This window comes from Fusarium pseudograminearum, chromosome 4, assembly GCF_000303195.2.
Source record: "Fusarium pseudograminearum CS3096 chromosome 4, whole genome shotgun sequence".
Taxonomy (NCBI): Eukaryota; Fungi; Ascomycota; class Sordariomycetes; order Hypocreales; family Nectriaceae; genus Fusarium; species Fusarium pseudograminearum.
The window spans coordinates 4,764,105-4,787,184 of record NC_031954.1 but is presented as its reverse complement, the minus strand read 5'-3'; the positions used below and the strand labels follow the sequence as shown (position 1 = coordinate 4,787,184).

Sequence of the window (23,080 nt, the reverse complement as noted above, 5' to 3'; positions counted from 1 at the left end):
TTAAATGCATGTGTACAGTCCCATGCCGCCGCCTTAAGATGCAGGGTCTACTGCCAGAAGCAAAGCTTACCACTCGATGTCGCTCCGGCAACCCAATTCTGTGAAGGATGGAAATGGGCCACAGCTGGCACTGCTGTGATGCCGTCACCGTCAAGCTGGCCAAGCTGACTGCCATCTGCAGCGAAAACGTCGACGAAGCGATTCATGTTGCCAATAACAAACTTCTGAATGCCATCCTGCGGTCTCCTCTGCCATTGGGGCTTGAGAATGGTTACCCACCGACCGGTCTGATTGTTGTGGTGCACCTTGTGAGTAGGTTCCACAGTGATGTCCTGTCCAGTCTTCCAGGACGACGCCTCAGAGAAGTCATAGATCTTGATGGTGTCGTCGTAGGAACTAGTGGCTATATGTCCACCCGCGCTCCAAGAGGCGTGAGAGACCGATAGTCGAGACTCGTCTTCACCAAGAAGTGCAGGGTGTCGAAGATCGCCCTTGCCCGTGATTTTGCGCATATCCCAGATCTTGAGGGTGCGATCAAGAGAAGCGGTCGCCAGGAGATGGGGTTGAAGAGGGTGAATAGAGAATCCACCAACTTTTTGTGCCGACAGTGACCATAGTTCAGCGTCTCTGGTACGAGTGTCATACTGCCCAACAGAGCCGTCAAGAGTGGAGAAGTAAAGCATGTTAGGCTTCGAGTCAGCCATGTCGAGCGCAGAGAGAGGCAACTCGTCATCGGGGTCTGACGGCGCCCACACCTGCACAGAAGTCCCCTTGTTTAGATCGAGTTTTCGGATAGAGGAGTCGTAGCTTGATGTATAGACCGAGTTCGCATCGTTATATGGGAATATGAATGAGGTGATGGTGCGACTATGTGTTTTAAAGGCAGAAATAACGGGGTCCGGTACAACCGCATCCTCGTCTTCGTCGTCGACTTCCGGGGCAGTCTGAGAAGCATCGAAAATGCCCATGTTACCCTCTTTATCACCGGCAAAGATAAGAGGCTTCTCTTCGATCGGATGAAAACCAAGGGCATAGACTCGTTGGGGCGTGATCTTGATTTCTGTAGTGTAACTGTTAGCGAAACGATGCGAAACAGAAGGGTGTCACTAACCATTTGGTGCCCAGTGTTCGTAAAGCTGGAGATCACCTATGCGCTCGCGAAGCTCCTTCAGTCCCTTGTCTGTTGTTTCTTTCACATCATCTTCCGTGAAAGTTCGCACACCAGGTTGCGCGCCGCGGACAAGACCCCTGATCCCGTCCACTCCGGCTGACCATTTCTTGCCCTCAACGGAGATGTCGTCCAGGCTTAGGTCTCCGTTCACTCGCAACTTTTTAGCTTTGGCTTCCTGCGCTACAACCTCGGCTTCGACCTCGAGCTTCCTCTTGAGCGTGTCATTGTCAGCGTCGATACCTGCTAGACGGGAACTTTGTCGAGTAGGCTTCGGTGTGTCTCGTTTAACAGGCGTCCGGGTCTTTGGTCGCGAAGGGGTAGTTCGCTTCGGCGGCGTCGGTGCAACTTTCTTAGCGATGACCGCGACGTCGTCAAGAACCTTCCTGTTTGCCTCTATGTTTGCTAAGCGCTTTCGCTCAAACTCACTCATCGGAGCATCGCCGCCCCTCTTAGGAGGCATGTTGAAACTCGCGAGAAGGGAGGAAGTTTTTAATTACAAAGAGTGACTGGGTGAAGCAAAAGCTCAGATTTCGCGACAAATTCAAGAATAATAATACTAATTATGAACCTGTGTTGCGCAAGGAAAAAGAAGCAAATGAAAGGATCGTGAATGGTGACGCAAAGCGCAAGGCAAAGCGCGTCTCATTTAATTAACTTTGGCGCGAAGTCACGCGCTGCGAGAGCAGGCACGCGTTTCATATCCGAGGATAAGCCGTGTATCCTTCTATTCTCAATTATCCATTTTTAGGTAGCGTCGAAATTCTCATGTGAAATTCAAGACTTGCGCAAATCTTTAATCACATATTAAAAATGTCACGGAGTCTTTTACCGTTTTTGTACCAAACAAGGACCCTGCAACGGGCTTGCAGGCGTCCCGCTTCATTTCTTTTTAAACAAAATGCGGGCATGGCGACTTATGCGAATGCCCCTAGAAAAATCGACAATTCAATCCCTTTCGAGTTTGACGACGAAGACATGGAAGATATTAAAGGCATCGATCCAGATGCCGACGCCCATATTGAACCAGAAGGGACATTGACGCCTATGGAAAGCGAAATCTTCAAGCGCATTTTTGACGATATCTCTCATGCCCGTCTGCCCCAAAATAAGAAGTCTGGTCGTCCTCAAGAGGCTGAACCCACTCAAACATCAACTACAACAAACTTGGAAAGGCAGCGCCTAGGTGACACCCTCGTCGAGAAAGCTCGCGCTTCAGACGCTAGCGATGACTTCCTGAAACGTTATCCGCTTTCGTTGCGAAAAGCTGCCCAGCATGCCCTTGGCAAGTTTGAGTCTGCGCCCAAACGTCCCAAGCTGCACAATTTGGCCGAGCTTGACAAGGCAGAGAAGGCACAAATGCGAGAATGGGCAAAGTACGAAGATCTCAGAGGCAAGGAAAGGGAAAGAGTTATGAATCTGATGAAGAAGTGTACAAGCGATGTTGAGCTGTGGGACCTCATGGAGAAGGAAGTTTTCTCACTTCCTGTTGAGCTGGGAATTGTTGAAGTACCAAAGACTGAGAAGAGGGGACGGAAGCCCAAGAACGCACCAGCGAAGAAAGAGAAAAAGGTAGCGACCAAGGAAGAGAAACCTATCATGGATGTTCACGGATATCTATACTCTGACTTCCTGACCTACGGCCTGACTCGCCTGGACAGCGCATTCCCGAAACCCTCTCTCCTGGCCTTTAACATTCTCCCCCGAATTAAGGAACTCGGTCTGTCCTCCTACGTCCTCGGCGTATCTTCACCCCTCTTCATCAAGGTCGCCCAAATTCACTGGGAACGATACGGCGATGCTGTATCTGCCTGTGAGGCTCTTGACGAGATGAAGCCACTGGGAATTTTCCCCACAGAGACTGAGAAGATTAATGAGGTTGAGAAACTGGTCAAGGATATTGAAGATAACCTGCACAGCTGCACTTGGGGAGCTCAAGGGCCTTTCGTCATGGCTATGATGCAAGCGGGCCCCTATGATGTTACCCTCACGGCTCGCCTTGGACGACTGAAGAGCATCATTGCCAAGAAACACTTCTACAACGAAAGGGATGCTTTGAACTTGGCGCAGGATGAGGAGGTGAAGGCCCAGCATGTGGAGGCCGCACGATAATGTATGATACTGTATGATGATGGGTTAAAACGACGAGCAGATCTGTATAGATATGTATTATACGACTTTATAGTCAAGTGTACCAATAAGGAAAAAAAGTTCTGCCCCGACTCGTACATTCTTGAACGAGGAACTGCCTCAACAGAGGATCGATCGAGAGACTAACTGCACCGTATCTCAAGCACAAATTCAGCACCATGAAAAGTTTCAAGTCTATAATAATATCTGATGGAAAATGAATCAAGATTACAAACGTTGGATTTTATACAGAACATCAGTCACTTTATGATCATGGGACTCCAAGAAACATGCAGCGAAGCTTGGGGATAAATTATTTTTCTTTTGTACCCAATGGTATCTATCATGGCATCAAGTGATGCGTGTACATACGGCAATCGGCCCCTAATATAAAGCCTCAAGCAACAGATTCAATCTTGGAAGCCGCCTCATCCTTTTCCAAAGTCTCTTTGAGATCATATACCTCCAACCATACTCTTTGCTTCTTGTCTTCGCCCCTTATCTTCCACGCCAACCTCGCAAGCACGTCAAATTTGGGTGCAAAAATGCTCAATGTCACAGGCTCAGTAAAGTTGGCGTTCCAGACCTCCTTGAACCGATGAACTACCTCTAACCCTTCTACCCTCAGAATCACCGTCTCAACGCCGATCCACGCTTGTCGTTTAAATTCAGATGTACTTCGTTTCCCAATACCAGGTGTCCTAGCGATTCGCGTACGTAGCAGTTTCCCATCCGCCGAGATCCTGGCATCCTTGAAGAAGCTGTCCTTGTTATCATCCCCATGAATACGAGACACTGAAAAATAATGAGAAGAGATTTCAGCACCAGAATCAATATTGAATGTGGTTGCACTCAAGTCAGTGTTTCGAAAACCTGCATGATAGCTAGTGCGTGTCCCCACTCCCCCTTTAATAATAATCACTGTGCCTCTGGTTGAAGTAAGACCCAAAGTTCTTTCGTGGTTCTTCAAGTCTTCTTGGTGTAGGTCAACTGTGACTGGACTTCCAATATATGGAAAGACCACTATATGTTCGTCGGCGAACCATTCCGAAGGTATATCCCACGTCCAAGCGACCAATTGTCGTGCATCGCCTGACAACCCTGTCACATTTTGACTATCCGCTGATAGAGTGACATGATGAAGTATAGAATCTCCACTGGAGGGCAAGACTTTGTAGTTCCAGGCCAAGCCTTTTTCCCCTTGTGACGACCGGCGTATTCGGTTAAGAGTATAACCCTTGCGGTAGTGGCCCAGAAGAAGAAGCCCACAGTCTTTTGATAAGGGAACAATCTGTTGCGTCCATGTCGCCAGTGAGTTGAAAAAGTCCTGTTTGATAGTCTTGCCGGTAACCCGATCATAAACCTTCCAGCAAGACTTTGAAGTCTTAAACAAGATCAATGAAGCATCAGTGTTCAAGACCCGCATTTCCGTTTTATGAATCGATTGGCGAAATCTGTCGACAGTACCCATTGATATCACATTGCTCATTCGTTTCGATTCTGTATCGTAGATGACATCGTGCTTTTTACCTGGTTGTAACCACACCAGTTTGCTGCCGTCAGACGATAAGCCTGTTGGATAGGTTTCTTGCTCTATCTGGAGGTGTTTGGAGAGAAAACGCGATTGTCGCAGTTGGAAAGCGTAATTTTCAAGAGAGCATGCTTCGGTAACAGAGGCTGGAAAAGAATCCGGTAAGACAATTGGGTCGTTGGCTAAGTATGTTGAAGTTTCACCAGAGGCTTCAGACTCGGAAACTAGCGGCACGTCTTTATCTGTTGGTAACCCTGACGGTGTACTCCCTGGCTGTGAACTTTCTTCCACGTCCGTATTATGACTCACGGCAGAGGCTGAACTATCATTGGATCGCTCACTGGTTTCCATGTTACCTCGTGACATTTGCAGCCAGGCGGGAAGACCTACCTTTTCTCAGAGGGTGTAGGAGATGTTGGTCTTGACAAAGGGTCGCACACAGAACCAGCGACTGACGACAAGTCATTCAAATATCTCGTTAGCATAAATGTGTGAGGGTCGCCCGTTTCTTGACTGGTCACTATTGCTTCCAGTGTTTGAATTCTTGAAATGATATTCGTGATGCCTCCTCGTATGTGAGCAGTGTCGTCTAGAATTTCTGTCGTATCTTGCTTGATATTCTTGGCGGTAGCTCTGTTGAAGTGTTAGTGTCACAAAGGCAACAACAAGAAATGAGCCTCTCACAGAGTAATAGTTTCAACAGCCAGACTGAGAGCTCGCCTGTTTGTTTCTAGAATCACTTGATACGTAGCGACTTTTCGTTTCCCCCTTGTCGCCCAGTGAACTGCTAAAAGCCTCCCCTGCTGTCCACGCAACTCATTTTCCAAAGTCGAAGCAATACCGAGTGAATTTTGGATAATATCTCTGATATCCCGTTTCGTGTTGTTTGTCAAATCACTTTCATTCCCATCGGTAACGAGATCCTTGAGCAAATTCAGAGTTCGTTTCAGAGAAAGCAACTCTTGATTGAGGGCAGCCAAATCATTCCTTGCATCTTTGCAATCTCGCACGAAATCTGATATGACCGTAAAGGTTTTGTCGGCTATTTCAATAAAGGCGAAACAGGCTGTGACTATCGAGAGGCCGTCCATTATGGGACTCACATGTATAAAAATGATGGCTCCGAGATACCGCCAGAATGAAAGAATATTTTCAGCGAGGCAGACAGTGAATAAGTTAGATGGATGAGGTTGAAAATAAGAATGTGAGTGGGGGAGCACATGATATGCCAGGCTGCCAGAAACCTGAATCTCAGCTGGTGCGCTGTCAGCCTCTGGGTACGCCTTGCCTACATATGTTTATTAACGAATAAACCCTCAAGTAAGACGAGGCCACGATATGGCCTAAACTACCTATTATTAGATACCCAGTTGACATACACCTGAGGCACATCGCCAGGTTTCAATCGCGAAACCGCAACGAGAAGGTGACCCTAACGAACAGCTGGATATAATGCAAAAAAATACAAAAAACAATCGCCTGTGTAACACAGGTGGCGGATCTCTCCCGCCGGGAATTGAACCCGGGTCTCAAGCGTGACAAGCTTGCATACTGACCACTATACTACGGAAGATAGGACGGCTGAAGCCGGCTGTAGTTCGCTGGTGATTGGGAAAGAGTCCGCTAGTTGCATATAGGTAGCCTATCTGTAGGTCAGTGGACCCCATCTCTACAGGTAATCTTGTTCATCATTGTCTTGTACGGATGTCCAACATGCCCCTCACAAACCAAACGCCGCCAAGATAAGATGGAAAACATCGATATCGCCATTATCGGCACTGGTGAGTCTCGTGTGTTTGCCTAGGCATGTTGATAACTGTCATTTCTAGGCCCCGCAGGCCTTGTGGCGCTCAAGAACTTGAGAGAGCAAGGCTTCAATGCAGTCGCTTTTGAACGTCGCGAGTCTGTCGGGGGTTTGTGGGCATACAGCGATAATACAGATTATACTACAGCATTAGATGACACCACTGTCAATGTCAGCAAGTTTGTGGTAAGTAGCAAACAGACGACGCTGCCTGATCGCTCACCTTGCGTATGTAGTCCGGTTTTAGCGACTTTCCAATGCCAAAAGGTTAACATGCAAACCCTCTCGTTATTCACTATTGACCACTGTTAGTTTCAGATTACCCGCCATTTCCGTCTCGTAGACAAATGCAACGATACTTCGAAGCTTACGCGACACATTTTGATCTTCACAAGCACATCAGATTTGGAGTCACAGTACACAGGGTTCTGCGAAACTCTTCAGATTCTGAATGGAACGTTCATTGTTCAAACACCAATGGCCAGTCTGTACGTCCTTTTCACAAAGTGGTGTTTTCAAGTGGATGCGAGACTATGCCGGTTTGGCCATCTATGCAAGGACGGAAACAGTTCAAGGGCACTGTTCTTCATGCTCAACAATATCGAGAGTTAGTAAAACCCGATCTTCAATTTTCTCTCGCTTACACTTATTTAGCTACATGAAAAATGACTTGGATGCTAAGAGAGTTATGATTGTCGGTATTGGAAACACAGGTTGCGACATTGCCCTGAGTCTTTGCAAACACGCATCCAAAACCTATTTGGCTTATCGTCGTGGACGATTCGTAGTATCTCGCTACAAGAACAGCGGTGTACCGACTGATAGCCAGATCCCTTGGCCAGTACTCCGTCTCAAGTACCTTATGGACTATTATTTACCCACTCTATCAAAATGGGCGACTGACAAGTTTATGACCAACAAGATGATCAACGATTGTGCCAAGCACGAGCCGGATGATGGCAAAATCTTCGGAAGGCAGAGACTCAGGATGGCCGAGAAAAGGATCCGTGGAGAATGGCGTCTGATTCCTTGTCCAAGCATGGCGCACAGAAACCCTGCCGTCCAAGAAGATATATTCCCAGCGTTTCACAGCAAAGACATAATTCCGATGCAAGGCTTTGTGGACTTTGCTGGGGAAGATACTGTTTTGCTAGCAGACTGTACCACAGTTGAAGTTGACGTGGTGATTTTTGCTACAGGCTATCGACATGATTTCTCCATTATGCCGGAGCTCGAGATGAATGGCGCAGCTGGAATGGGATTGCAGACAGTGAAAATGACAGAAAAGGAGCAAAATCTGGAAGATAAAGAGCAAGAACCAAGTCTCCCCCGACTCTATCAAATGATATTTCCGCCCAAGAGAGCTACTTCGATAGCGTTTCTGAGCTGGTTGGCTCCGCAAGAGGCAGTCTGGTGCGTCTCCGAACTTGCTTCAATGGCAGTCGCTCAAGCATGGGTAGCAGATTTTGCTCTCAAACAGAACCATAATCTGCCAACTTCATACCAACCATCTTCAATCTTACCAACGGAGAAGGAGATGGAGGCCGAGGTTGATTCATATCACACGTGGTGGCGCAAAGAGTGGAAAACCGACCATTCCATTATGGAAGGGTACGTAAGAGGCCATAGTTTCTACCGTTTTCTTCATGATATGGCGGGGACCGGTCTCTACAGTTACCTTGACCATCCGCTCTCGTTCAAAGGATGGTGGCTTTGGTGGAATGATCGTAATCTTTGGAGGTGGCTTTCCAGAGGACCACTGAATAGCTACTCGTGGCGGCTGTTTGAAACAGACCCTGATGACATTCCTGGGTGTGGAAGGAAGGCTTGGGTAGGTGCTAGAACAGCAGTTCAAGAAACCGTAAGTTCATTGTTTGTGTTCTTGGTTCAGGTCTAATAGTTGATAGTATGAGGAGTTGGAGAGATTCAGGGATACAAAGGCTAAGAACGAATGACGATTGGCAGGTATCCTGGAACTCTATCTTTTTTTGACATGCATTGAGTGGTTGGTACACGTTCAAGCAAAAATATGCCTTCGTTTTTTTTGAAATGCATGAATATTCTACATAGATGGCGAAGGAACATACAGTGAGGGGGCAGATATTTCACCAACCTTCAAATCAAGCTCCGTTCACACACCCTTCACCTTCCTCGTCTCACCCTCAGATACATCTTATCTATGTGTGCGGGTAATGTGATATGCCTTCCCGCCTCACCTTTCCGTCCTTGGACATGGTATCATGCTACAATATGCTTGTTTCATGAGAAACTGTGGAACGGTGAGACAGTTGTGTAATCATTAGACTCTCTGATCAGCTCCTTAAAGAATATGTGTCTCCATTGTCTCCCTAAATAGCGAGTAGCTAAGCTAGAGGTTTGTTGGTGCTACAAGCACTACCCGAATCTCCGATGCTGTCGGGACCAAAGTCTGGCTTCCCTCCCAGAGATCCAAAAATGTCACCAATGTAATTATCCGGCTTGATGCCATACTCGAAATTGGAGGACCATTGGCTCAAGATGCCGCCAATAATTAGAACACCTGTCTTGTACAGATTCCGCAGTGCGGGTCTCAAGCCTCCGCTATCCATGATCCAGGGCAGTTGGGGAAGCACATCCGTAGTAGGCTCCCGGTCAAAGTTGGCCGCAGCCCGCATGAGTAGGACACGCGAAAAGTCTACCTTGTTCTGGAGTGCCGCTCTCAGGAGCCCTGCTAGAATTGCTGTATCTTCCTGTGCCGTCATAGCGTACTTTGCTTTGCCGCGTGTATACACATTTGTCGTATTGTCCATGGACTCAGAGAGGTAGAAACCATGCCAAAAGGTGTTGGAGGAGAGCACGTCCCCTTTGAAGATAGTTGGAGGAAGAGTGGCAGCCCGGTAAATGCCGCCTGGGGAACCTGCGTACTTGGCCCGTGTCTCGGAAGCCTTTTCGGAATCCTCGAGAGTGGCATGAATGGCTAGATCCATGGATATCTGGCGGAGGTTGTCGTTCAGCTCGTAGACCTCGGAGCCGTGAACACCGAGCGGGAATGAGTTAGGCGTTTCAGCGCCCATAGGCACATAGCCTGACTGCCAAGACGATGGAATCTCCCTCGCATCCCACTCCATCTGGGTATCGACCTGGACCGCAAACCGGGCGAATGCCACTGCTCCGAGAGTGGTAACCCTGGGATTACCGCCTGCGATACCACTGAGGATGAAGTAAGTCTTGGTCAAGTCGTAGCGCCCCGAGAAGACGAGGTTGTTGACAGTCAAGGCCGCGTTGATCACTAATGCAAGTCTGTTTGTCAGCGAGGGAACAAGGTATTGATGATATGGCCATGTAGGGGACGACGCACAAGCGGTGCCGACGATGAGCAAACAAACAGAACCGTCTTCAGTGGAATGAACATGGCCAAAGCCCCGAGAAAGGCCTGGCAATGGGACCTTGCGGGTAAGTTGGACCTGGCTCTCAGATGAGAGCCAATTGTCAGCCTCTTGCTGGCACTAAGAGTAGGCAATTAGATGTAATTCTTTGAAGGATACGCATAAGTACCATTGCCAAGAAAAAAACCTTGGGAGCCTCTACTGAGGCGGGACTGACCGCGCTCCTGAGCTGACCGAACAAACTTTGCAAAATCATGGTTTGGGATATTGACTGGAAAGAAGTACAACGACGCCTGAAACCGAGGTGTAGGAGTTTTGCAAGTGAGGAAGAATGAGGAGAAGAGGGGAAGCAATGAGGTTGAAAGAAGATAGATATGTACTCATGTAAGCGGGCGGTGGCTACGGCCTAGACGAGGCAGTCGTGAATCACTGGTCAGTAAACAGTGCCCTTTGGCAATGGATGGATAGTGCCTACCTAATAATAAGTACTACCTACCGAGGTAGTAGGTGCTAAGGTACTGACTGAGGTAGGTAGTACCTACTATAGCGGGTTAGGTTTTTCTACTTTTTCTCTTTCAATATGCCTACCTACTAACTTACCTACCTAGTAGGTAGATAACAATTTAAGGTTGTCAACTGGCTGCTAGCAATACCTACCTATTATATAGCACATCCAATTCTGACATGCTCTGTGCCTGTAACAGCCAGCTGATAGCCTTATTTTATTATTTGAAGATGTTTAAAAACCCACCCAACCCGCTATAGTAGGTACTAACTTGGTACTAGGTACCTCTAAGGCTCCGCGACAGGAGAGCAGAGTAGTAGGTAGAGAATCGGTTAATGCTGGGTACTAATCTATCACTGCATACCTACCTATGGCCAGACGATCCGAGAAACACGTGCCTTCCTTCTTCTTTCCTTCTGCAGCAGCAGCTACGCATTTCTACCTTAGTGCCACCTCACAAGCTGATGCAACTATTTTACTGCCTCCCTGTTCGTACTCAGTAGGTCGTCTTCCCTTCTATCGCATTCATGTATTGGAGAGGTCGAGACGTCTTTACTGTCACTCATCACCATCGTATTCACCCTAACATCGGGACTTTACATTACATTAGCCAGGGTCTATCATTTGGCGCCTCCGCAAACAACATGACCGTCACCCACATTCTTCTCGTCTCCTTCAAACCGTCCGCCTCACAGGCGACGGTTGATTCGGTGAGTTGCCCTGTAGATACAAGACAAGTGTGGCCTTGCTAACAACGACAGATTTGCAATCGCATTATTGCTTTCAAGGAGACCTGCCTTGATCCCGACGGCAAGCCCTACGTCCTCGCCACGAGCGGCGGCATCAATAACAATCCCGAGCACAGCAACGTCAGTCCCTCCCTTTGATACTCTTGATCTACTGGTACCATACTAGATGCAAGCTAACCACGGTTAATTTTGATAGAAGAACATGACTCATGGGTTCATCATTGAGTTCCGCAACGACGCAGACCGTGTGTATTTCCTCAATGTCGATGTAGCCCACAAGGAATTCGTCGAGCATATTGACCCAAACAACAATGATTTTCTCACTTTGGACTTTACCGATGGTGTATACGGCCCATCGCTCACGTAATAGGCGACGCGACAATCAAGACTTCCATTGTGTCTTGAAGTCTGTGAGCACAAGAGACAAAAGTATTAGGGCAGCTTATGCTACCTAGGTACTTAGACTACTTATTTGTATAACCTAAGGCTTAGGAGGCCAACGTTTCTGCTACCCACTAGTCTAGGGCGTGTATGGTTCTCTCAGCTTGTATAACCTAGAGTGATGACGCTGCCGTACGTGTGTAAAGACGCTCCTGCTAACAGGGCGCCGCGCCCCCCTTCAATAGAAAAAGCGGAAGAGGGTGTGAACGTGCGCCCAGCTCGTGTGGGAAGCCATTTAGATATGCATATTATGAGCGCAAAGCGAAAGATGCAAGATTATAACTGAAACCTGAGACTGAACGTGAATCTAGTCGAGATCCCCCCCTCCCCCCCCAAACACCCTTTGACTCTCACATTTGTTCCTAGATGGTGCCGGTATATCGAACCTTGCGGCTTTGATTTCGCCAATTCTCAGACATTTCTATCGATATCAAGCCGTACGGTTGAGACATTATGGGTTAAAGACACGGCAACATTAGTAGCCACTACTGTCTGATCCCATCCAAAGTAACCGAGTTGGTACCTGCGACATGTACCAATCAAGAGACTTACGATCGTACCCGGCTGATGATGCAATGGTATCCCACCATCTGCAAACACGAATGAAAGGGAGGCCCCAGGCCTCCATAACGTCCGAACGTCTACCGTTGCGGTTCCTCTCCCTTGGTGCATCATCATAAACTTGAGCAATATATTGGGATAAAATTCTAATAGTTTCTAGATGGCGGAGGCGTGCGAGGGCTATCGTCTCTCCTCATTTTGCGGCGCATCATGTACAACGTTATGCCGAATGACAATCTTTACGAGATTGCCAGACCATGCGATTACTTTGACATGATGTGTGGCACTAGCACTGGAGGGTACGTGTGGCCGGTTTCTATTCCTATCATCCTTTTATATTGTATTCAGACAATACTAATAGATGCATAATATATAGTCTTATCGCTATCATGCTAGGGAGGCTTGGAATGGGTGTCCAAGAAGCTATTGATGCCTACCTGATCCTGGCCAAGAACGTGTTCCGAGAGCCGCAGCTCCTATCTCGCCTAAGAGGCGCCCGTACAGCTGGGGCTCTACTAGGAAACTCGCGTTTCAGCGGGGACGCTCTCTCCGATGCAATACAGGAGATCGTTGAGCGCCAGACACAAAGCAGGGAAACATTGCTTCTAGACACTCGGGATAACTCTTGCAAGGTGTGAATATTGTTTATACACACATTCCTCATTCGTCTTTCTCTTTCTCCTCGCGCCTTTGTCAGCCACTTACCCATGGGTTGTTATCTAACAGATTTGTCTGTGCAACGCGGACTGCCAATACTGAACCGGCCCTCTTACGGTCGTACCGCAGCGATAATGAGGAAGGCTGCCTCGCAACCATCTGGGAGGCAGGCAGGGCAACTTCAGCAGCCCCAACCTTCTTCCCACCCATCAAGTTTGGTAGTCCTCCGGCAGAATATGTTGATGGAGCTATCGGCCACAACAACCCCATACAACTCCTGATGCGTGAGGTCGAGAGCGTGTGGGGCTCAAGCGTACAGTTTGGATGCGTCCTTAGCATCGGCACTGGCGTCTCAGAGCCCAAGAGGCTTGGTTCCAAAGATCACAAGGTTCTAATAGCCTGCAAGACTCTAGCTACAAGCGCTGAGAATATTGCGCGTGATTTCCAAAACGACCGGGGAGGAAAGCTACAACGGGAAGGCAAGTATTTTCGATTCAACGTGGCACGCGGGCTTCAGGGCATCGGTTTGGAGGAGTGGCAATTGTCTGACAAGATGGATGCCGCAACGAGGTCGTACTTGGAGGATGTCAAGACAAACATCAAGGCCTGCTGCGACCGCTTGAAGAATTTGAACACAGACTTGGACAGCCCTGTATCTCCTATTACTGCCCCCTTCCATCATCTAGTGTCCACAAACAGCATGAGCCATGGGACCTTTGACATTCCGCACAACTCTAGCCTCTACTTTACTGACCGCTCGTGCTCGATGCAAGTCATTGAGAAGCAATTTCTCACGCGGCATCCACATCACCCCCAGGTGGTGGTCTTGAGCGGTTTGGGAGGCATCGGCAAAGCGCACATCGCTCTGCATTATTTTGAATGCCACAGGAGCAGCTGTTCAAGCGCCATTTTCGTCCAATGCAACAGCGAACAGGAGGCTATTGGTGCCTATGTTCACTTCGCCGGCTTAGTAGTCGACGAAGACCTACGCGCTACACCCACCAGCAACTACGATGAAGTTGCCAAGAGATTAGGGTTCTCCGCGTTGCTTATTGGACATCATAATCATCTACTGGATGAAGCCCATCGAAGGGTCGTCAAAGCTGTGGCGTCGAGAGGCTTGAGTTCGAGTCACCCCAATCAGCATCGCTCCTTCAGCATCTCGGCTTCGTGCATTGCAAGGATGCTTGCAAGCAACTCTTCGAGCATACAGACGAAATGACGGGCGGGTCATGATGGGGACAATTTCAGCTTCGCTCAAACGCTTGAGTTAATTTGCAAGTTGTCACTTGTGAGGCGGAATGATAAGGCAGGCACGTACGGGATCCACAAGGTTTTCCATCCTTGGATCAAAGAACGCCTGAGCTGGAAGGATAGGGCTCTATTTGGAAGAGGGGCCATCTTGATGGTCGCTCAGGCTCTCGCAGCACTTGAACGGAAGGTATCACGACGGGGCCGGAAAACCCAGCACTGGCTTTACCCCCACGTCGAGGCGGCATGGAATAACGTTGATGAATACACATCCTCAGCGGACGATGGCACTCACAGAGGGTTCATAGAAGCCTTGGAGATCGTTGCAAGTGCCTCCCAGAGCCAGGGATACTATGAGCTGGCCGATAGATGCTTCATCCGGGTGTATAAGACTAGTAACGTCACCTATGGAACAGAAGCAGTTGAAACAATCGAGGTAGCCGCAGGGCTGGCGACTGTCTATAGGATCAGAGGCAAGTTGCAGCAAGCAAAAGAGTAGAGTTCCTGGGAGAGAAGTATGCTAGTACCGGTCACAGTAGAAAGCTCGCAAGGGCGACTGAGCAGCAAAAGAGATTCCATCTACTGTATGCACTGTTGAAACTTGACTTTAGGAGTAATCATTTCTCATGATCGCTCAGCAACGTTGAGTATATAATCCCCAATATGCAACAATCTGGCATGACAACGTGGCCGAGTGGTTAAGGCGATGCCCTGCTATCTCCTTGGAGACATCATAGGCATTGTGTTCGCACGCGTAGGTTCGAATCCTGCCGTTGTCGTTCATTTTTGCATCTGCTTACTTTTTGAACTATTGTTCTGGGCTTTTGTTATTGGAAAATCACCGTGGCAGCAGCAAGTGTTCTTGAGGTCGGCAAGACTCTTAGCGCTAGGCTGGTGCTTGATAATAAGGTTACTATCTTTAAATACACTTTTCAAGCACTATGACTCTAGTGCTTACACAGGGCCCTGCCCTAATATAATTTAGCTAGGTATAAAATGCGCTATTTACTTACCTCTATCCGGCTTTTTTCCTCTTCCCTCCACCAACATCAACACATCAAGATGCATCTTACACAAGCTATCGAAGAAGATATCAGCTGCCCTAATTATAGAAGGGCTACACCAGTCTTCTTTGGAAAATTCGAGACATCTCTTGATGATATCTACCCTCAAGTCCGTCGCAAACTGAAGGAAAGTGCCTCCTTAAGAAACTGCTGGTCTCAGAAGAGGGGGAAGAAGTCATGACATTGCTTCGTCGCTGGCGTTGAAAGGGAGGAAATCAGTCGGAAGCTAGGCGTGATTTCACAATAAAGAACACACTTTAGTCAGGCTGGTTCATTGAAGAATGCACCAGCCTAACCAAAGTGTATTTTTTATTGTGAAATAACGCCTATCTAGCTTCTAACCGATTTCCCTCCTTTTAACGCCAGCAACGAAGCAATGTCATGACTTCTTCCTCCTTTTTAGCTTCTTATTTGCAAGTTGCTCTCACAGGTTGTTATGATGAGTTGAGTGGTTTTGTGATGTGTTGATGTTGGTGGAGGGAAGAAGAAAAAAGCCAGATAGAAGCAACGCATTTTATGCCCAGCTGAAACCTCATATTAGGGTAGAGCAAGGCAAAAAAACAGATCCTGTGTAAGCATTGGAGTCGTAATGCTTGAAAAGTGTAATTGAAGATGGAAAGCTTATGTTGGCAAGCCGATTTAACTGATGTACCTTTGTCCCTTGTAACGGGGGCCTCCGTTTTTGGGTTACCTGGTGCAGCGGTCCTTGAAGACACCTTATTATCAGGAGAACCAGCCTGACTGGAGACCGATTGTCCTGGTTCATGAACGGCTGAAACGGTGGGATAAGTGTCAGTTCTTCGGAGAAAGAAACTTTTACTCCTAAGGGTTTACCCATTAATTTGTGACAGTTCCAAAGAGAGAAAATTGCTGTTTAACTTGCGTTGCCACGTTCAATGTTGTCTCTCAATTCGCTCTGGAACAGAGCTTCATTGTAATGATAAAGGCCAATCAGCGTCGCAGAGCTCGGTAATTAAGCGGACCCGTGGTTTAATTACACAAGTTCCAATGCTGACTGTCATCAACGCGTTTCCGTAACAAACTCCTTACAAAACTCCATCCTCGCCAAGAAGCCGAGCCTTGATACTCCGTTGACGAGATCTACCATTATTTGACTGGTTCAAAAGAAACATGAGTTCGTTCTTGTCTCGAAACGAATTCCCCGTCGAGGGTCGAGTCAGTGAAACCCTAAACCCCTGCACTACACGCCTCAGCTAATATCGAACAGACAGTGCTCATTACAGGCGGCTCGCGTGGACTAGGTCTAGCAGCTGCATGCCAACTTGCAGCAAAGGGTGCAAACGTAGCTATTGGAGCACGAGATCCCGATGTCCTGAAAGAAGCTCTAGCAGAAGTTGAGAAATCTGCCCGCTCTTCAACTCAGCGCTTCTTCTCACTCACTGCGGACGTGACCAAAGCTGCGGAATGTGCAAGGGTCATTTCCGAAGTTACAGCGTGGAATGAGGATACTCCACCAGATATCGTCTGGTGTTGCAGTGGAAGTGCTCATCCAACATTGTTTGTCGATACACCAGTCGAGCAGCTCCAGACTATGATGGATAGCAACTACTTCTCTAGTGCTTATATGGCTCATGCTACGCTAAATGCATGGTTGAGGCCTGCGTTAGACGGTGTGGCAAAGAAGAATGATGAGCAAAAGTCATTGCTAGCTCGGCACATCATTTTCACTGGCTCTTTCGTTTCTTTGTACAGTTTTGCTGGCTTCACACCCTACTCGCCATCCAAGGCTGCAATTAGATCTCTATCAGATTCTCTATCGCAAGAGATGAACTTGTACGCTGGCGCGCACCCCAACGAACCTCGCGTCCGCATACATACGGTATTCCCTGCTACAATGCCGACCAAATCTTTAGACGACGAAAACCGTGTCAAGACAGACGTCACAAAGGCTCTCGAGGAGGGAGATCAAATATTGAAACCTGACGAGTGCGCCAGACGTGCCATTGCAGGACTGGAGAGCGGGGAAGAGCTTATTGCCACAAGCACTATTATCAGATTGGTTATGACTACTGTTATGGGTGGTGCTATCAGAGGTGGATTCTGGACAGGCTTGATCAATACTATGCTGAGCTGGGTTGTTATGATTGTCATGATATTTATTCGATGGGATATGGATGTCAAGGTTAGAAACTGGGGGAAGAAGCATGGTGCAAGTGGAAAGGCTTCTTAGTAAGGGGGATGAGAATGGCAATTTCTCTAGACCCTAGAAGTGACTTGAACTAGTATTTCGTTAAATTACAAATGATGGCCCAGACTCGTCTCCATTACATGCCAAACCTGCCTCTCTGTGATCATTCTCAGCCCGATATGTTTTCTTGTCTCCACGATAGCTCTTGAAAATCCCAATAAACAGTTGAGATCTGAAACATTCTACCAGTGTTCCGGCACATAAAAGCAACGCAACAATCTGTCCGAATCCCCATTGGTTTTCCGAATCTCCTTCAAGTAACCGCTCATTTCGTTTTCTTACAATGATTGCCATGGTGAGGTGGAGGGGATACTGTAAAAGTGCTATGGATGCAATGAATGGGGCTTTTTCAGCCGGACTGCCCTTTCTAGACATAGAGAGTACTCGTTCTGTATAACGAGTATAAGCTTGGTATAGCCATATCAATGGCTCTTGTATGTACCGCAGACGACGTAGATAGACGTTATTATCTAGATCCGCCAGGGTGTTGTCGTTGGATGTGTAATCGTTATGAGGGCGATTGTCAAGAGGGTTGCCCAGAAAAATAAATCCAGGCGGTAACACAGTCCAAGTCCATGAATATCCAAACCTTTTCCGAACCACGGTCTTTATACGAGGATGGTGATCTATAAATCGCAGAACAAGGTTCAAGCAGACTTTTAGCAGCCAGGTAGATATTGGTAAACCATTCTGACTGCTTAAGTAGCACAGATAAAGAGCAAGGAGGGAATAGATGCTAGTGACAATTATGTACGCAAAACCTGCGTCGTTGCCATCTACCGTTGGGCTGTTGTAGCAATAGCCTGGAATCGAGGGATCCCATTTGCCAATTCGGATGAGAAACACTATGATGAATGGGATGAAAGTGCCCACATAGGATAGCAGGAGTAACCTTCGAGATTTCCACATTTCGTTGGAGGGGATGCAGACAAAGCTGGCGCAAGCCGATATCCTATTTAGCTTATTAGATGCTGCTCGGAAAGGCGGCCACTATACCAAGTGCTGGGTTTGTTGCACTTACGCCGTGAAGCTGGCCATATCATATACTATATGCATATGATACAGACTCAGTGTTTGCCACTGGATAAGGGCAGCTAATAAAATAGCCAGTGCTGGACAATGTTAGCTTCCATGTGAAATCAGATATGTGTTATTCCAATTCACCATTGAGAATCTGTATGTCACTGATCATTTTCAGAACCTCGTCTATTTTCGCCTTTTCTATTTCATTGATGTCGGAACTGTCTTCTTCGCAGCGTTCTCGAGCTCCAGCGGGTTGAATCGAGAAATCTTGCTTTGTAACTTGTCGTATTATCCATTCCATCATCTGGGGATAAATCATAAAAGGCCCATCTGGGTCAGAAAAAGCAGCTGTGGCATCTTTCCATAGCATCATAGAGCAGATAGATAACACGACTGAAATTCCCGCTTGGAACGCAAATGCAATAAATATCTATCTTGTTAGAAGTTGTGAATGCAAAGAGGAAGTAGTCTACACATACTCCAAGCCCTGCAATATCAGGGTTTGTTTCGCCCACGTTTTCACAAAGCATTGTGTTATTTGATAGAGGGGAAACACAGTGTTGATGGGAAGTCGAAAACTAACGGAACATTGACTTGATTGGGGAAATGTATTTAATCGACGAATAAAATTCCTTCAAATGAGCTGGTGTTGCAGGGGGGTTGAAAAGAAACAGTAAGCCCAGGTCCAGCCTATTAATTGGGTAATGCAGCCAGCTTGTCGCACAAGCTCGTTGTTTGATCGAGGTAGTAGTACGTAGAGCAGCTAATGTAGCTCCTAGATAGTTCTTTAAAAGCCACCAATAGAGGCTTTTATGAAGAGTTCCTATGCTTGCGCTTATTTGTAGAATCGGAGAATTTAAATAGATGAGATTATTTTACTTACTATAGGTAAGGATATATCTGAGCTCACTAGAACATATACATGAAACACATCAGGAGCCTAGAAGAGTTGTGATTCAGCACCCTGATTGGCCCATGAAATCAGCAAAGATGTTACCTAGTGGGTGGCAGAAAGGGTTAACCTCCTAAGCCTCAGAGCATACAAATAAGTAGTCTAATAAGTCTAGTCCAAGTGGCATAAGTTGGCCTAATAATTTCGTCTGTTATGCTCTCAGCGGTTAATGTTTCAGATACCCTGAGGCCAGACATGCTTCAAGAGGTCTTTTTTGATGGGCTTGCATTCAAAATTCGAGGCCACAAGTTTCCCATCCCGATGTCTCACGGCGCTTCTGTCGTTCGAAATGTCCGGTCTCACAGGCGTTGGTTGTGATAGCACGTACTTGACACAAGTGGCTTATTTGTACAACTAGTCATGTTTCACTTAAATCCGAAAACCCATGACTGGAATCATTGCCTGGGTTCGCATTTCTTGTGCACTGCCAGGGCCTCTCAAAAACCCCTCAAAGTGGGCGCTTCTTATCGTTCCGCTTTGGATCATTGGGGGCTATAAAGAACAGCAACATGCAATAAAGTGCAATAGCCAATGCTTGAAGCCAATGGAACGAGTCTCTGCAAGGGTCGTTAGGCTAACTGCAGACAAACTGTCTTACGTGCATATGGGACATGGGGAACCAAAAACATGGTTCCGTGATTGCACAGCCTGCTCGAGGCAGCCATAAGGCAACCTCTTCCCAATTGACTTTCCTAAGTAACCGAAGGCCCCTCAAAGAGGGAGTCTCAGTCAGGACTTTCATTCTCCATTGTTCCTCCGACTGTTGACTCTTGCGTCAGAACACAATGGATCCATTATCAATCATAGCCAGCATCGCTGGTATAGCAACAGCTGGAGCGCAATTGTCAAGTACCCTTTTCCGCGTCCACAAAACAGTTCGTCATGCTCCTCGAGAGATTCAATCCGTCGCGATTGAGATGGCAGGCTTGAGTGTCACACTCGAGCATTTGCATGACATCTTCAAGACGGGACAATTGTACACAAAACCATCATTCCTTGAAGCCGTCAGACATGTTATTAAAAACATCGAGGCAACTCAAAAAGAAATCTTCAGTATGGTAAACGAAAATACCATCATTGTCAGATTCAAATGGCTCAAAGCTGCCAAGTACTTGTCTGAAATTGATAAGCAAAAGGTCACTTTGACGTTGCAAATTACTATCCTTTCTGCGGCTATTTTAGTCAAGTCCTCTAAGAATGAGTATGAACTACAATCATGGGACATGGCTGGAGCTCGTATCTGACCTTTCTAGATCGTCTTCTGTACAAGAAAAAGTAGACAACAGATTCAGACTACAAGCCGAGAGTGTGATCCAAACTGGCCAAGCCTCTTTTCAGAGAGAGAAACTTGATGTTCCTAAACAGAACAACGACGAACCCAATTCCGCTATGATCAAACACGCAACACTATACTCGCCTCCCGATCCCCACGGCCATCTCGGAGACGATACACAGGATCATGACGATGATTATTGTGAATACAAAAACAATCGCGGAAGAGCAGCAGGGTATGATCCGCTCGCCGGTCGAGTTGCCCAATTTGGCCAAAACTTTCACTTGCATGGCGATGCAGCCACATTTTTGTATAACCTGGTCTTCATGACAGAGGTTGTACAATATGGAAAGGCTCCTCAGGTTCCCGGTTCTTCTGACGCAACTCGAGGAGGCCTGCAAGACGAATCCCCATACTACTCCGGCGATGATCTTTCAATAGACTCAGAAGACCTCGACAACGCAGATGGTTCTATATACCATAGGGATAGATCGAGAATCTCTCCAGGAAATGTGCATCGAAGACCGCAGGAGCCTGCAAGAGTTGTCAATCAGCTACTTCTAGCTTGGACGTCGCTAAGTCAGAGTGAAATTGAGAAGGACGTTGCAGATGAGGAGGATGCTGCAGATATCAAGGATGCTACAGATGATAAGGACGATGAGGACAACAAGGATGTTACGGATGAGAAGCCCACCGCGGCACGAAGCTTCTGTTCCAGGAATGCCTATGTCGAGAGTGATGACGAAAGCGAAAATGAAGGTGTGAAAAGCTCTCAAGGCACAAGCAACTGGCCTCATACAGTAAGTCCTAAATATAATCCCAACCAGAACCGTCATATTCTTACAACAAGTCAGGAATCAAACTCAAGGCCTGGTTCTCCAAATTCAACGGGTTATCGAAACGAGATCCCAAAACGAGATGCTTATCGACGTGGAACCGTTCCTCCTCTCGCACAGCCTTATTTTTATAACCATAACCAGCCAGGCGTCACCGCCCCGTACTACCCACATATGGCTCCAAACCATTTCAGTCATCAGCAACTGAACCATCCGCGTTACGATCGTTGGGGTTACCCTTACGCAGCTCGAGCAGTTCAGCCCCCAACACCAACACCGCCAACAGGACGAAGACAACAAACTACAGAACAGATACCCACTCAGGAACCACCGTCCAAGGCATCTTCGAAGCCCAAGTTTCAAAAACCGCATGCCGTTGTGCTTCCGTATGCAGACGCGGCCGATTCGGAAATTGGGGCTATGACGCCCAAACTTGATGCTTCGACATGCCAGAAAATGAGTATTGTCAGACAAGATGAAGTAGCTGTCTGGAACTCGGACGAATATAATTCCAAGAACAGTATACCTGGGAAATCAATCATGGGGGCACTTATCGGGGACAAGACAGCTAGAAATCCGCATGGTCTCGATCTGGCACACACCTTGATGCAAGGCCAGGATATGAAACTGATATATATACGAGGAAATGGTGAGTTTACAGACAGAAACAATGTTGAAGATTGCTAACATCAAAACAGAGCTTGGGGAAACGTGGTTCATTAATGAACAGCCAGTCTTTTTACAATTCTTTCACTGTGGATACATCCCGCAGTTCTACCCAACGAAAGAATCCGAAATCACAGCTATGAAGCAAGATTACGTAGCTGTAGGAGAGGAATGGGCTAGTTTTGAGGCCCTGAATCAGTTAGGGCTTCCCAGCAAAGGAAGAGACGAAGGCAGAGTGCTTTTGGATCCAAATACAACATGGGCAAGTTTGAACTTGAATATGGTCTTAAACCCATCTAACCATTTGTCCAGTCCATGGTTAAAGAACTCGCTATTACGACACTTCAACTGAGAAGTATGAGGCAAAGACGCATTTACACCCCAACATTCTACAACTCAAAAGTTACCTTTCGACTGAAGCACTGTGGAGCAATTCCAGAGCAGTCGGTCGTGGGAGAATACCCCGATGATCTGCTTCACGTTATAAAGACACAAGCGGAGGTGAAACTTGGAGGCGAGCAACCTGATATCTTGAAGTTCTTGGTAGAAGATGAAGAGAAGAAGGAAGAAGTTGCCAAGAGTCCAAAAGTAGAAACACAAAATACGCAGCCACGGATCGCTATCACACCACCACCTACACCACAAGAGACTTCTTCTCCAGACCTTTACGCAAGCGATAGATCCTCAACAGCGTCTTCAAGATCGCGATTGTCACGGTTTGTGCACCGCTATAGGTATGGAAGAAAGGAGAGTCAGTTGTCGCCACCGCTACAGCGTTACAGTTCCAAGAGCAGCGATGATGATACCGTGAGAGAAGAGTTTGAGGACGATGATAAGAGACCCGTGACACCAGCAGATTCTGGTGTTGGAAGTTCACTTGGCTGATCAAAAGGGA

At 47.3% G+C, this 23,080-nt stretch overlaps 10 protein-coding genes across 10 annotated transcripts; 6 read left to right on the top strand and 4 right to left on the bottom strand.

Annotated features, from left to right (window-relative positions):
- Window positions 1-47: 47 nt before the first annotated feature.
- Window positions 48-1,631, bottom strand: FPSE_09899 (uncharacterized protein; the record flags this gene model as incomplete). The annotated part of the gene is made up of 2 exons (XM_009263016.1): window positions 48-1,060; window positions 1,112-1,631. The coding sequence occupies 2 exons, from the start codon at window positions 1,629-1,631 to the stop codon at window positions 48-50; spliced, it is 1,533 nt and encodes a 510-aa protein (XP_009261291.1).
- Window positions 1,632-2,077: 446 nt separating this feature from the next.
- Window positions 2,078-3,280, top strand: FPSE_09898 (uncharacterized protein; the record flags this gene model as incomplete). Its single annotated transcript, XM_009263015.1, has 1 exon — window positions 2,078-3,280. The coding sequence occupies one exon, from the start codon at window positions 2,078-2,080 to the stop codon at window positions 3,278-3,280; it is 1,203 nt and encodes a 400-aa protein (XP_009261290.1).
- Window positions 3,281-3,695: 415 nt separating this feature from the next.
- Window positions 3,696-5,920, bottom strand: FPSE_09897 (uncharacterized protein; the record flags this gene model as incomplete). Its single annotated transcript, XM_009263014.1, has 3 exons — window positions 3,696-5,169; window positions 5,220-5,462; window positions 5,514-5,920. 3 exons carry the CDS (start codon window positions 5,918-5,920, stop codon window positions 3,696-3,698), a joined length of 2,124 nt encoding a protein of 707 aa, XP_009261289.1.
- Window positions 5,921-6,576: 656 nt separating this feature from the next.
- Window positions 6,577-8,588, top strand: FPSE_09896 (uncharacterized protein; the record flags this gene model as incomplete). Its single annotated transcript, XM_009263013.1, has 5 exons — window positions 6,577-6,610; window positions 6,659-6,819; window positions 6,946-7,121; window positions 7,288-8,494; window positions 8,541-8,588. The coding sequence occupies 5 exons, from the start codon at window positions 6,577-6,579 to the stop codon at window positions 8,586-8,588; spliced, it is 1,626 nt and encodes a 541-aa protein (XP_009261288.1).
- A 408-nt stretch (window positions 8,589-8,996) lies between these two features.
- On the bottom strand, window positions 8,997-10,254 carry FPSE_09895 (uncharacterized protein; the record flags this gene model as incomplete). The annotated part of the gene is made up of 3 exons (XM_009263012.1): window positions 8,997-9,901; window positions 9,971-10,118; window positions 10,186-10,254. The coding sequence occupies 3 exons, from the start codon at window positions 10,252-10,254 to the stop codon at window positions 8,997-8,999; spliced, it is 1,122 nt and encodes a 373-aa protein (XP_009261287.1).
- An 893-nt stretch (window positions 10,255-11,147) lies between these two features.
- On the top strand, window positions 11,148-11,619 carry FPSE_09894 (uncharacterized protein; the record flags this gene model as incomplete). Its single annotated transcript, XM_009263011.1, has 3 exons — window positions 11,148-11,213; window positions 11,265-11,372; window positions 11,449-11,619. The coding sequence occupies 3 exons, from the start codon at window positions 11,148-11,150 to the stop codon at window positions 11,617-11,619; spliced, it is 345 nt and encodes a 114-aa protein (XP_009261286.1).
- An 845-nt stretch (window positions 11,620-12,464) lies between these two features.
- FPSE_09893 (uncharacterized protein) lies at window positions 12,465-14,133 on the top strand (the record flags this gene model as incomplete). The annotated part of the gene is made up of 2 exons (XM_009263010.1): window positions 12,465-12,553; window positions 12,981-14,133. 2 exons carry the CDS (start codon window positions 12,465-12,467, stop codon window positions 14,131-14,133), a joined length of 1,242 nt encoding a protein of 413 aa, XP_009261285.1.
- Window positions 14,134-14,436: 303 nt separating this feature from the next.
- Window positions 14,437-15,230, bottom strand: FPSE_09892 (uncharacterized protein; the record flags this gene model as incomplete). The annotated part of the gene is made up of 4 exons (XM_009263009.1): window positions 14,437-14,621; window positions 14,963-15,075; window positions 15,121-15,133; window positions 15,176-15,230. 4 exons carry the CDS (start codon window positions 15,228-15,230, stop codon window positions 14,437-14,439), a joined length of 366 nt encoding a protein of 121 aa, XP_009261284.1.
- Window positions 15,231-16,357: 1,127 nt separating this feature from the next.
- On the top strand, window positions 16,358-17,417 carry FPSE_09891 (uncharacterized protein; the record flags this gene model as incomplete). Its single annotated transcript, XM_009263008.1, has 2 exons — window positions 16,358-16,402; window positions 16,455-17,417. 2 exons carry the CDS (start codon window positions 16,358-16,360, stop codon window positions 17,415-17,417), a joined length of 1,008 nt encoding a protein of 335 aa, XP_009261283.1.
- Window positions 17,418-20,195: 2,778 nt separating this feature from the next.
- FPSE_09890 (uncharacterized protein) lies at window positions 20,196-23,070 on the top strand (the record flags this gene model as incomplete). Its single annotated transcript, XM_009263007.1, has 5 exons — window positions 20,196-20,611; window positions 20,664-21,483; window positions 21,538-22,168; window positions 22,218-22,420; window positions 22,498-23,070. 5 exons carry the CDS (start codon window positions 20,196-20,198, stop codon window positions 23,068-23,070), a joined length of 2,643 nt encoding a protein of 880 aa, XP_009261282.1.
- Between the last annotated feature and the right edge of the window lie 10 nt (window positions 23,071-23,080).